A 14,536-nucleotide genomic window follows, 5' to 3' on the forward strand; every position below is an offset into this window, starting at 1 on the left:
GAGTAAAGAAAAAAAATCCATTTTTTTTCTTAAAGTTTACCTCATCATTGAAGCACAAATTCAGACTCCAAAAGCAACCAAAATTTTTAATTTTTATTAATTCAAGTTACATGGTTACAATAACACTTAAGTGCCATTGTTTTAAAAACAAAGATTTATTGATTGTTTCCCAGACATTCAGTTGTTATGCTTTCAAATTGTATGCATATGTATTCAATTTCACAGTATGTCCACCTCCTAAATTTATACACCAGTTTTTTATCATTATATGGTAGATGTGTACACACACTGCCAAAACACATTTATGTTTAAACAACATGTAAAAGTGAAATTAGCATCCAGTGATCCTTTTAAAAATGTTGCTGTTTGCAGTTTTTTCTGTAAATTCTAAATTGTATGTGTTAATTTTGTTGTATTTCATTTGAAGATCTAAAACTATTTAATATAAAATATGTTTTATTTATTCTTTAAAACTATTCATTTAAAGAACCAACTCAGGACCAAATTTTGTGAAAGTTTGTGAATCCTACAATTCTACAAACTCTGACCCCCCTGTACTAGAGTAAACGTTGCCTAACATGTTAAAGTGAACACAACTGTGATTGTGGTATCATAATCATGTTCATCATCTTCATAAAACACACTGCACAAAGCATTCAGTTTCCTGTGGTCTGATGTGTTACTTCCTAATTCACTCATTGTGTGAGTCTCATCTCTTCTCTCACTCTCGCTGTAATGGAGTTGTTCATCTTCATAGTGTTTCAGCTCCTGACGGAGGTTCAGTCTTACAGTAAGTGAACTTTGTTGTTTAATGTTGATTAAATACTGTATGTTCACATTTGTACTGAACAAAGTGTCATTGTCTAAAATATTTCAACATATTGATCAGTAGAGTTACAAGTGAAGCTACCTGATGTATTAGATATATGTAATATAGTAAATATTTTTGTAATAATCAGCAGTCTTATTTAGGTTTTTAGAACCCAAAAATATGTGATTAATATTGGAATATTATTTCGTTTGTAAATATTGTCAGTGAGATGTAATGTAGTGACTGATCTGTTTTGGGTTGTTTCAGAATCTCCTACTGTAAAAGTATCTCCAGATGTCATAAGAGAGTCCAGCTCAGTGAAGATCAGCTGTGAGACTCCAGCAGATGTTAGAGCGAGTCAGTGTTATTTCACCATAAACAGAGAAGAGAGGAATATAAAAGTCAATTCATCATGTCAGCTTGAGCTCACTGGTGCTGAAGTGCTCAGATGGGCAGGTGTAAAATCACCTGAATCAATCTACATTAACTGTTACTACACAATAAATGAACGAGGCATCAATAAACCATCATCTCATTCTCCTCCTGCCACAGTGACGGTTCTTGGTGAGATATTTCACTGCTGTTTTTCTCTCTTAGAAACTGTTACTGCTGTGTTTTTGATAACTTGATAATTTTTCTTTAAACAGATTCCCTTCAGAAACCCTTCATCAGTGTTAGTGATGACCAGCTCATCATATCATGTGAAATACCACTTTCAGTCAGAGCTGATTTCATCTGTAGTCTCTACACTGAGGATGATGTTCTTCAGTATCACCGTGTCTCTCACTGGAGTCAGTCTGGAAAGAATCTTTGTATGTTTTATTTAAGTCATAGTGAACTCTTCACACAATCAGTGAACAGCAGACAGCTGAGCTGTGTTTATTCACTCAAGACTGAACCTGAGATCAGATCACCACACAGTGACACATACACCTTCAGAGGTGAGTTATCACTATTATGATTTTTTACATGAGCACATTTAATGATTAGAGATGCCTGTAATCTTTAGCCAAATTTATTATTTTGGATATTATGAAATCTTGGAGGAAAATTGACCAAAAAGAGAAATCCAGTCATAGATCAGTGTATCAGACACTGAATCAGTAATCTGTTAACTCAACTTACTGAGAATAACTTGTATTTGCTTTTCAGGCACATGCTAACCACAGTGTGACTTTGATAAGTGAACAATCTGATACATTTAGACAGGAAGGAAGAGCTTTTTAAGATAAATTTGATCATAGTTGAGATCTCATAGAGACAGGCTATGACTGACAAATCTATGGAAACTCATTTCTGCCTCAAATGAAATCCATGAGAGGAGAAACTAAACAAAAATATATATATTTTTAATTAATTTTCTATATTATTAAATATTTTAAAATGTTTTTATAAGTTCTCCTCGATATGTTTTGCAGCATCTTTTTAATTCTATGAATACCAAAATACAGTATTGTATAAAAACTCTTAAGTATTTTAATTAAAGTACAGTATCTTACAAATATGCTCTATATAAGATCATCACGTGCCTTACTAATTATGACTTGATTATGATTTTTACACAGCAGCAATAAAATGAACAGGATGCAAATAAAGAGCCATTGCTCATTGACTGACAGTTAGTTTACATGAGTGTCAATCTATTATTATATAAATGTCTGTATCTTAAAATCAACTAACACCATCAAACACACAGAATTCAACCAATTTTACATTACAAAAAGACTAAATGTTAAGGTTTTTGCAACTTTCTGAAGAGTCACATGCTTCTATTCTGAGAGATCTCTAAACACATTATAATTGTTTTGTTAATTAGATCTTCCTCAGGCCAAGTTAAGAGCATCTGCTTCAGTTATTCTGGATACAGACACAGTTGAGCTGAGCTGTGAGAATACTGAAGATCTGAAGATGGAGAAGTGTTACTTCAACATAAATGGACGAGAAAGTTACTCAAAAGTGAGCTCATCATGTCAGCTCTCACTCACTGGATCTCAGATCAGTGTTTGGTCTGGAGGTCAGAGTTCATCTGTGAGAATAAGCTGCTTCTACACTGTGATGAAGAAACAAGTTCAAAAACCATCTGCTCACTCTGATCCAGTGACAGTCCGTAGTAAGTTACACATAAATATATATATTAGTGGTCGACCTTCGGCCCATAAGGTTTTCGGCTTGGACGATGTGTTCAAGGCAGAACTTTTATTTTGACGGCACTGAGAAAGCCAGCACCTGAGTGCACACAGCTCACATTCTCCATCTGCTGTCTGCTGTTGTCATTAACAGTTCTGTCTAATAGGGTTAAGTCTGTCTAATAATCAGATAGAACTGTTAAACAAAGTAATTCATGTATACAAAAAGTATTATAATGATTGCTTTTATATTATTACTTATTAAGAGCATGGCAAACATTATAATACTTTATTAAAAAAAAATATGTATTTATATCAATTAAACAAATCTTTGAATGGCTAATGAACATTTAATTTCACAAACCTTGCAAAATTACTCGAATCCAGCTGTGTTAGGGTTAGGGTTAGGGTTAGTAATTTTAGTAATTATTGTTTTTATATGTAAATGCATAATTGAAGCATATGGAAGAACATAAGGTGTTCCACCCAATATTTTTGCTTTGGAAATATTCTCCAACCCTATTTAAAATGTAATAAGTAGTGTAGCCTAACTATTTTAATTACTTTATTAAAGTAATGTAAACAGTTACATTTGATTACTTTTCAAAATTTCTAACCAATTATTAAACTGTTAACTATTTTCAAACATTTAAACCTTACAGTAGTAATGAACACTGATTACTGTCAGACTTACACATACATGCATCATACATACAGTATGAATGCTTCTTCAGTATCACACAATATACTTCTTAAAAAAAAAAAAAAAAAAATAATAATAATAATATATATATATATATATATATATATATATACTCATGTGAACCAATATTAAGGTGATGAAAGTTACATCACCAGTATGTGACATATGCTCTTTTTCATAGCTATTTGAAGGACTTGTACCTTCAACAAACAAAATTTGCTATAAAGATTGCAAGATATGCAAATTTACTCTGATAATGTAATGTGATAACTTCCTGTTATTTTGATCAATTTTCTCTGCAGTTTCAACATCAACCATTAAACATACAAGTACAACAGCCACAACAACCTGTGAGTCATTTAATTTCTAAATATATATTTTTTCTTAATCCATTCTGAATGTCCTCAAAACAACTATCATTCTTTCAAATTCATGAATATTTGTTGAATATTTACAAAATTCACAATGTTTTTCAACAGCTTTAACTGTGATGCCCACTACTGAAACCAAAACAACATACAGTAAAACTTGTAAGTTACTGATAACACATTTTCTGATTATTATTTAAGATTATTTGAGATTAAATTTGAGAAATGATTCCATCTAATAAGAGATTCCCCTTGTGATATGCTATTTTTATATTATAGTAGACCTTCATTCTGAAACAAACCTTCCAACCAGCACAGCAAAGGAAACAATGTGTAAGTTATCAAAGGTCAAACTCTGTCACTGTGTAAAATTAACATGTTGGATCCAAAAGTCATTTTTAATAATACAAAATTCACACAGAATGTGTTTCCCATTCAATTATTGTTTTTATATGTAAATGCATAATTGAAGCATATGGAAGAACATTAGGTTCCATTAGGTTCTTCCAAAATTACTTTGGAAATATTCTCCAACCCTATTTAAAATGTAATAAGTAGTGTAGCCTAACTATTTAAATTACTTTATTAAAGTAATGTAAACAGTTACATTTGATTACTTTTCTAAATTTCTAACCAATTATTAAACTGTTAACTATTTTCAAACATTTAAACCTTACAGTAGTAATGAACACTGATTACTGTCAGACTTACACATACATGCATCATACATACAGCATGAATGCTTCGTCGGTATCACACAATATACAACTTCTTAAAAGTTATTGGTACAATGTTTAGTTCGGAACAATATAAAGGAATTTATGTACTGTATTTCAGTGTTTGGTTTGTTAAATACAACTTCTCACTGCAATTTCAACATCAATATCCACTCAAACACTTCACAATTGGACGCTGTCATTTTCACGTCTGTGTCACAGTGTCTGGTCTGTGTTTCCTGGGTGTCCACTAGTGGTCTCACTTCCCCATAGGCACCCCACTGCAAGCACTACAATTCCAACGAGCCTTTGTCCCATTCATCACTGTTAATTGCACAACTGTTATTGCACTCAGCTGTCTTCACTTTCATCGTCATCACCTGTCCATATACTGTATACCAGCCTGTCTCATTCTGTTTGATGGAGTCCTTGTTTTCTGTCACCTGGCTTTCTCGTGTTCCCTGTGGTTTTCTTGGTTTGGACTGATTTATGGTTTTGACCTCTTGCCTGTTTTTGGATACTCATTTTTGGATTACCCATTAAAACACTGCATTTGGATCTCTCGTTTCCGGTGTGCATTTGTTACAGTCTGTTACCCCAGTGTACTGCACAACAGGTAACTTACTGCATCTTTTCTGAAAAAGTAAGATATATATATAAATTATTATGCCATATAAATTCTTCTTTTTATGCAACTTCATCAAACACTGAAACCCTGCAGTATAAAATCCTCATCATGCTTCAGTCAAGTGTGCTTTTATTGCACGCGTCCTGCCGAAAGACTCTGCAACGCACAGTGAGTGCAGCTGAGAAGATCATTGGTGTCTCTCTGCCCTCCCTCCAGCACATTTACGGAACCCGTCTCACTCGCAAAGCCCTTTGCATCACAGATGATCCCACTCACCCGTCACAAAGCTTCTTCAGCATGCTGCCATCAGGGAGGAGACTGCGGAGTCTCCAGGCCAGGACCAGCAGACTGAAGGACATCATCCACCAGGCTGTCAGGAAGCTGAACTCCCTCCCGAACTTGCCCCGCCCTCCCCTCTTCTGCCCCAGGCACCACTGAACAGGCTTCCACTAGCTCATCAGTCAGTTAAATTAAATAACTGCTCTTGAGCCCTTTGGCACTTTAATCAGACTAAATAAACTTTTTTTTCACTTAAAAATATTTTATCTGCACTGTTGTTCAATTCATTGATTTTGCACTCTATCTGCCATGTTCCTTGCGCTGCTTTATTTAACTTTTATTTTTAATTGTATGTCTTTTATACATTCCCTTATTGTATAGTTGTATCTACATTTTATACTTGATCTAGATTTAGGCTCTACTGTTAATGTTATCTCTATGCACCGGAGGTCTGAGAGTAACGCAATTCCGATTCTCTGTATGTACTGTACATGTGGAAGAATTGACAAAGCAGACTTGATTTAAGGTCTTTTCTGATGCTGATTGTCCTCATGTTTACTTTTTAGATGCTCCTACTAAAGGTCCACACTCACCAACATACAAAGGTATTCGCCTTTTTTCTTTCTTATGTGAATTGATTTGACCATTGGATTCTTTCTCAAATATCTGCAGAACATTTACTTCTCATACAAAAAAAAACACTACGATTCTTTTGGGTATCACTTATATTGTCAGGTTGACTAATGTATCTGCAGTAAAAGTATTAAGCATCATAATACTCATAAACTTGGAATAAAGTGTTGGTTTGTTTTGACAGATCTATGGTTTATAGTGCTGGTTCTCACTGGTGTTGCTGTTTTGTCTGGACTCATGGGACTCATCTGTCTCTGCTGGTTTGCATGTAAGTATTTCAAGGTCAGTTTATTTATATAACAACAGATAGTCAACCAAAGTGCTGTACAATAAAATAGAATAAAAACAGAATAGATAATATTGATTCTCATTGTTTTCTAGGTAAAAAAAGGAAACCGTAAGTTTTATATTCATTTAATTCAGTATTATATGTTTGTAAGTAGCCTATATTGTAAATGTTTAACAACTTATCTGATATGCATGAAAAATCAATAAAACCTGATGTGCCCAGTGAAGGAATTGGTATGGTGAGTGTCATCATAATATTAACTTTAAATACTTATTTTAATATTTAATAAGAATTGTTGAAAGGGACTTGGTGTTAACTATTATATTATTTAGATTTGTTCTGGACCTGCAGAGACATATTCTCTGATCACTTCTGTAGCAGCCACATCTCAGCCCATATCTGAAGGTAAGAGAACATCATTCTCAGGAAATTATCTCAGATCAATTACAAACATAGAAGCCAATTGGGTGGGCAATATGGCAAAAATATGATAACATGATTTATTTTCTTCAGAAAAATGATTCACGATTCTTTGTCATGTTGGTTTTACTATCTTGGTAGTTTTCTGAGCAGTACAGCCAAACTCATATTCCTATTTTAAAAACAAAGCCTTGCAAGGTAACTATATATATATATATATATATATATATATATATATATATATATATATATCGATATCACACACACACTAGGGCTGGGTGATATATCTAACGATATGATAACGGCATGTAGTCAGTAAATCTGGTTCTGTGATTATTGCTAAATCGCCATCACCCGGGTATTTAAAAAAAAATTTAAACAGATTTACTGACTAGATGTGCATGATCATATTTTTAGATATATCGCCCAGCCATTATATATATATATATATATATATATATATATATATATATATATATATATATATATATAAATGGCAGACATTTAGGCCAAAGTGGGAGAAGTTAAAAAAATCTTTGTCATTATTTTATCTTTGTTATTAAAAAATAAGAACACAGATACACAGTAGTATACAAAGAAACCAAACAGTGTGTAATGAATTAAACTTCCTAATCATCGGGAAGAAGGAGGCGGGAACGGGCGGACAATCAAAATGAAACTTTAATTACAAACCAGCCCCTCACGGACGACTGGTGCGCGCAAATAAAAACCAAAACACAACTAAAGCCCAGGCCTGGTCCTCTCTCATCCTTCACTGTCGTCGCTCCAGTTTTATATCCTTCCATCTCCTCCGTGGGCCTCGAGACCGGCGGGTCGAACAGGTGTAGCTCATCTCCAATCACTCCACCGGCCTCGCTCCCATGTCCCTCGGCCCCGCCCCACTCATCACATACCCCCATCGCCCCTCGCAGGCCGGGGGGTACTCCCGAGACTGCGCTCTACTCCCCCCCCCCTCCCTCCGGGGGGGGAACCGCTCACGGGGACCTGCGGGAACCTGGGGGTAGGACAGGCGAGGCGAGAGGAAAGGAGATGGAAGGAGGAGCGAGAGAGGGGAGAGAGGGGAGAGAGGAGAAAAAAAAAAAAAAAAATCCGGTTCCCAGATGCACCGCTGCTCGGCCCTCCACCAGCTGGGCGATCTCCTACGCGGTGCCTGGCGGTGGCACTGGACGGCCCTTGGCGGACGGCACGACACTCCTCCTCCGCCGCCCGGTGGACGGCGACGGCTCCTCCGGTTTTAGGCAGCCGGCAGGAGTCCCCCGTTCCCTGCTCCTCCCCGTTCCGCAGGATGGCAGCAGGCTCCGGCCACCTGGCGAACGGCGCAGACTCCTCCGCTCCCTCACGGACGGCAGCCGCCCCTCCCTATCATGGGCGGCCGGTAGCGAGCTCGCCCGTCCCCGGCAACTCGCTCCAGCCGACCGCCTCGAGCGTCCATGGCGGCACACTCCTCGCCTGCTCGTTGGCACCGCGGATTCACAACAGCGGCGAGGGATCTTCAGCAGCGCGTCCCTCTTTCTCCCGGGTTTCGGCACCACTGTAATGATTAAAACCTTCATATTCGGAAGAAGGAGGCGGGAACCGGCGGACAATCAACATGAAACTTTAATTACAAAAATAAACACAAAACCACGCACCAGCCCCTCACGGACGACTGGTGCGCTCAAATAAAAACCAAAACACAACTAAAAGCCCAGGCCTGGTCCTATCTCCTCCTTCACTGTCGTCGCTCCAGTTTTATATCCTTCCATCTCCTCTGTGGGACTCAAGACCGGTGGTGGGTCGCAGGTGTTGCGGATTTCCCAATCACTCCACCGGCCTCACTCGTGTTCCCACATCCCTCGGCCCCGCCCCACTCGTCACATACCCCCATCGCCCCTCGCAGGCCGGGGGGTACTCCCGAGACTGCGCTCTACTCCCCCCCCCTCCCTCCGGGGGGGACCGCTCACGGGGACCTGCGGGAACCTGGGGGTAGGACAGGCGAGGCGAGAGAAAAGGAGATGGAAGGAGGAGCGACAGAGACGAGAGAGGGGAGAGAGGAGAAAAAAAAAAATCCGGTTCCCAGACGCACCGCTGCTCGGCCCTCCACCAGCTGGGCGATCTCCTCCGCGGTGCCTGGCGGTGGCACTGGACGGCTCTCGGCGGACGGCACGACACTCCTCCGCCGCCCGGTGGACGGCGACGGCTCCTCCGGTTTTGGGCAGCCGGCAGGAGTCCCCCGTTCCCTGCTCCTCCCCGTACCGGCGGATGGCAGCAGGCTCCGGCCACCTGGCGAACGGCGCAGACTCCTCCGCTCCCTCACGGACGGCAGCCGCCCCTCCCTATCGTGGGCGGCCGGTAGCGAGCTCGCCCGTCCCCGGCAACTCGCTCCAGCCCACCTTCTCGAGCGTCCATGGCGGCACACTCCTCGCCTGCTCGTTGGCACCGCGGATTCACCACAGCGGCGAAGGATCTTCAGCAGCGCGTCCCTCCTTCTCCCGGGCTTCGGCACCACTGTAACGATATTAAACTTACTAATCGTCGGGAAGAAGGAGGCGGGAACCGGCGGACAATCAAAATGAAACTTTAATTACAAAACAAACACAAAACAGCGCACCAGCCCCTCACGGACGACTGGTGCGCGCAAATAAAAACCAAAACACAACTAAAAGCCCAGGCCTGGTCCTCTCTCGTCCTTCACTGTCGTCGCTCCAGTTTTATATCCTTCCATCTCCTCCGTGGGCCTCGAGACCGGCGGGTCGAACAGGTGTAGCTCATCTCCAATCACTCCACCGGCCTCGCTCCCATGTCCCTCGGCCCCGCCCCACTCGTCACACAGTGCTTTATTTTTCAGGAACATTAGGTGTATTTAGCAGTTGCATTCAAGAAACATATATAATATAAAAATAAAGCACTATATACACTTGTATAAATTATACGTTGATTCTTATTAAATCAACTGTATTGAATCAACTATATCGACTGTTTATAATCACAACTAGTCAAGCCAGATATACGAATGAATCACACTCTTTATCTAATCGGTCAAATGGGTTTCCAAAAGGTCTGAAAGTGTTCACAGGTTAGTTTGATTCATTCAGACAGTTCACTCACACACTGGATTGTTTGCAGCGGTTTCTCACTGCAATAGTAAAGGGGAAATTTGAGAAGAATGGAACAAAAAGAGCCCTGAATCTTCCCTACAATTCATTGTTGGGAAAAAAAATATATTGCACATGCAGCTTCTCAATCACTCTGTGATGCGAAAGACCATAGATAAATCTTGTGTAAGGCTGGACAAGGTTAGCCTTCCCCTGGCCACAGGTCAGAAATTAACAGGGGCTTGGGACAAAAATGCAGCTGCACAATTTAAATATATCAATAACGGACAGAAAGAAAATGAACTGAAAAGTGTTGTTTGCAGCATTAAAATTAGATCTGTTTATGATGCATTATTTTTATTTTACATGTTTTCAGTGTTGCGGATTATAATCAATCACACGATTTTGTTGAGTTTATGAATGCAATGGCTAAACAAAGCCCTTCAGATTAGTCAACGCTGGAATGCTGGTGTTTTGTTCAGTGCACGACTGAATTCTGCTCCTATGAATTTGTTCTGAAATACGAATTCTATCATCATAAACAACATGCAGATGTATATACAATACAAGTGAGATTTATTTATCATTCATAATCAGAGTTTGAGAGTCCTTAAACTCACGCTAGGCTTATGTCCTTTGATAATGTAAATGTTCTTTCTGTGCTTTCTCTGTAATTTATATACACTGCTTGAATAACCATGGAACCATGGCATTATAACCAGTAACTTACAATATTTTTTATTACATTGTCATTATGTTACATACAAATTCAGTCATATTAAAAATGTCTTATGACATGACACCCATATCTGGTACTTGCCTAAAAAGACAGGTTTATGATGTGTTGAGTTAATACACTAACATTATGCTACTTTTAGCCTTACACTGGAATTAGTTCACCCTCCACCTACATGGAAAAGAAAATTTATAGCCATTTATATCCACAGCAGGATTAAAAAAGAGTATCAAAATTTGGGCACACTTTTTTTTTATGGGGGGCCTGTGCCACAGTACTGATGAAAAGATTGAAATGTACATGCTTCCAACAAGTCTTTATGTAAAACAACATTTTCCCTGAAAGTCTGATTTAGAATAGTTTGCAAGAGCATGATTATAAATACAATGAGGATGTAAAACCAGACTAATGACTGCTTTTACATCCTCATTGTATTTATTTGTGTTTACCTGTCTGGTGTGTCTATTTTTAAGATACTTAAAAGCTGGTTTAAAAAAAAAAATCACAAAGGGTATTGTACAAAAATACTGCTACATGTTGTGCAATAACATGAAAAAAACAAACAAAAAAAACCCCGAATTGACCTAATTTTAGTCATCTACCACAACCCATTCAAAAAACCCGAGACTTCAGGACAACAGAATCAGAAGTGCTAAAAATGTTAAATGTTAATATACACTGCATGACCTTTGCTTCGTTTTTTGCACTGATTTACAGTTTGGAGAAGTCAAAACTGGTTGCTGAAAGTCAGAGCCAGTCTTCAGATTTGAGTTAACATTTCACAGAAAATTGTGTAGTTTATGATGGTCACAGACTCTGATTTTTCAGCTTTAGTCTATGATTCCATTCAATCTGAGGTTATCAAACATGTTATTTTCAGCTGATTTTAGAATACATATTGCTTTCGTTTATTGTGCGTCTTCTAGCAACAAGGCACGTGTTTCTGCGTTTTTATACACTTCAAATTCAGCGCAAGGTCAACACATTTTTTTAAGAGTGATCTGACTGGTCAAATGTTTCTACATTGCATTACAGATGTTTTGGTCAATAAACAACAGAAAAAGGGAAATCCGGAGGAAAATGAGGTACAGTATGTTTGAACACACACCCCAAGTAGGGTTGGGTATCGTTTGAATTTGAACGATTTCGATTTCTTGTTACGATTCCGGGTCTTAACGATTCTCGATTCCGATTCTTTTAAAAGGCGGGGTCAAAAAAAGTTAAGGATATTTTAAATGATCTAGCTAACCAACGGTCTTTCTGAAGGAAATAGTCTCCACACCCTTGCTCATGTGGTGGCTGAGTCAGACGGCGCTGTGCACGTCTGCAGGGTGTACATTATTTCATCAATTTTAATTCTATGAACTTTTTAATTTTAATTTTTTTTTTTAACTTATTTAGATATACGACAGACTCTGAAATCACCGTGAGCGTCTCGCAGGCTTCCATGTGTGTGAGGCCGGCGACACACTGGATGCGTGGCGTGCCCGTTTTTAATTCGGCTCCCAGGTTAGAGCTTGCAGACTGCCAGCATGAGACGCGCGTCTCAGGGGCGGCTCGAGCCGTGAGGAAAACGCGTGCATGCTAGAAATAGAGCCGACGCCTATTTTTCACGCCACATGCAAGCGTGTTGGAAGCGTTTCCAGGCAAAATAGAATATTAATACATATTAATTCAGGACATTTTGATGTTTGAAAGTCTATAGGTTGACATAAATTCAGATATAAATGTAGTTAAAAAAACAAAAATATATCGATTTTCAAATACTGCACCTGTAAAAACAGTCTGTTTTGCCGTCAATACTGTTGACGGTGTCCTTTATCAGTAGGCTTTATATGTATGCTTAACATGAAGGTGTAGGTGTGTAAAAAAAAAAAAAAAAGATCCTGGTCTGTCGGCCGGCCTCCCTCCATGTCATATCTGCCTTCTCAGGCAGGATGCATGAGCGTTCTGGACAGATAACTTTATTATCTCCTGGTGTGGAGAAAACACGTTTGCTGGGTGTAGAAGAAGTTTGAACGCATAAATAGGAGAAAAAAAAGAGGCAGCGGAGGACGGTCGGCGCAGCGCGTCAAAGATGGGGAACATATTTATTTCTACTCCATGAACTCAGAGGTGCTTTATCATGTTCGACGTGCACCCTCCTATGCATGAAACAATCTTAATGCAAATGTTGCATTTTGCCAAGATTTCGTTCTCTTTAGGAAAGTGAAACCACACTTAGGACTATCCACATAGACAGTAAAAGAAATCCATGTTCGACTCGCTCGACATTGCCAACACTTCCGGTGTACGCTTCTTTGTTGGTGTTCAGCGGTTTCTTCTTCTTCCGGTCTGCGGACTAGGAATCGAAACTAGGAATCGAAATTTAAACTTTTGAACGATTCCGGGAAAATCGCAAAGCTAGTCCCGGTTCCAATCGATGCTCGATACTCGATACCCAAGCCTAACCTCAAGACCACATGATTGTCCATCATCAACAGAATACATTCCATCTTGCATGTGTTTTCTGTCTTTCTTCTTTCTTAAGATTGTGTATCACCTGTACTCCACAATCCCTGACAAACCAGTTCTTTCAAACGCAGAAGATCACAAGCACAGTTTGGTGGACATGCACTGATGAATCTCATGTCTGTGTTTATTATGTACAACCACTATACTGCAAATAAAATATCTTTCTTTTCCAGACAAATAGGTGTTTATTTTCATTATTCAGTGTCTGGTGTGGAATATACAGTGACTTCAGTCTGTGACAAGGCCCACTTCAATACCAAGAATAGATAATTGAGCATTCAATAAAGGCTGAACTTTCTGAAGTAATTGTAAATGTTTTGAACTAGATATTTTTTTTCCTCCTTGCTATTCTGTTTTACTCAACATATATACATTTAGACAGTTTTTCAAGCTCCATCATAGCTTTTAGTCCCTCAAAACCCAGTCAATTACAGTACATCAGAGATAAAAGAGAATGGTGATTTACGTTCTGTTTTAATGAATCATTCAGTCCAGTCTGTTTTAGTTTGAAACACATCCATGATACTCTCTTAAAAAACAAGGGTTCTTTATTGGTGTTGATTGTTGCAAGAAGAAACTTTAATGGAAACTCTCCATTGCACAAAAGTTCCTTTATTGTGGAAAACATTCTTTAGATTTTTAAATGTTATTTACAATAAAAAAGAAAAAAATGTAAGAACTGTTCACTGAAATATTATTTGGGGAACCAAAAATGGAATCTTTTATGACTCTCATTGGATGATGCAAACCAGTGTTTTGCTAGTAAAGTTTAGATGGTTGACGACTCTAATCAAGGTGACATAGAAAAGTTAGTATTGTTATTATCAAACAAAACATATATGTGCACTGTTAGCACACTGATCACTAACATTAGAAGCATAATTTCAGCATATTCATAATTTCAAGTTGTTGTAATTTACTGTCTGTAGACTGAGTTACTGTAATTATTTCAGTCACGAGTGTGATTTGAAAGATGTATCTTGCATTGTTTGTTATTAAATGAACAGACTGGTAAAATGACTAGACAAAAAGAAGATCATACTGTAACATATCTGTAGATACATTAAACCAATCAGATGTTATTTTCTCTATATATGTAGTTCTGATTTATATTTAATTTTTCAGTTTTTTTATATCAGTGCTATAATTCATCTCTATTGTGTGATTCTTATGTCTACACTGTCATGTATGTTTGCACCATGTCTGTACTTTTCTTTC

The 14,536-nt window shown here is 38.5% G+C and overlaps 2 protein-coding genes across 2 annotated transcripts in view; both read left to right on the top strand.

Annotated features, from left to right (window-relative positions):
- Positions 1–14,536, top strand: part of LOC132119633 (uncharacterized) — a 151,197-nt gene that overhangs the window by 82,185 nt on the left and 54,476 nt on the right. The gene's annotated exons all lie outside the window — the stretch shown is intronic.
- LOC132118937 (uncharacterized) lies at positions 671–13,452 on the top strand. Its single transcript, XM_059528690.1, has 11 exons — positions 671–790; positions 1,079–1,375; positions 1,459–1,752; positions 2,628–2,825; positions 3,943–3,990; positions 4,120–4,170; positions 4,291–4,341; positions 6,198–6,236; positions 6,449–6,532; positions 11,840–11,889; positions 13,335–13,452. The coding sequence occupies exons 1-11, from the start codon at positions 736–738 to the stop codon at positions 13,422–13,424; spliced, it is 1,257 nt and encodes a 418-aa protein (XP_059384673.1). The 5' UTR covers positions 671–735; the 3' UTR covers positions 13,425–13,452.

This window comes from Carassius carassius, chromosome 38 (assembly GCF_963082965.1).
Source record: "Carassius carassius chromosome 38, fCarCar2.1, whole genome shotgun sequence".
Classification (NCBI taxonomy): domain Eukaryota; kingdom Metazoa; phylum Chordata; class Actinopteri; order Cypriniformes; family Cyprinidae; genus Carassius; species Carassius carassius.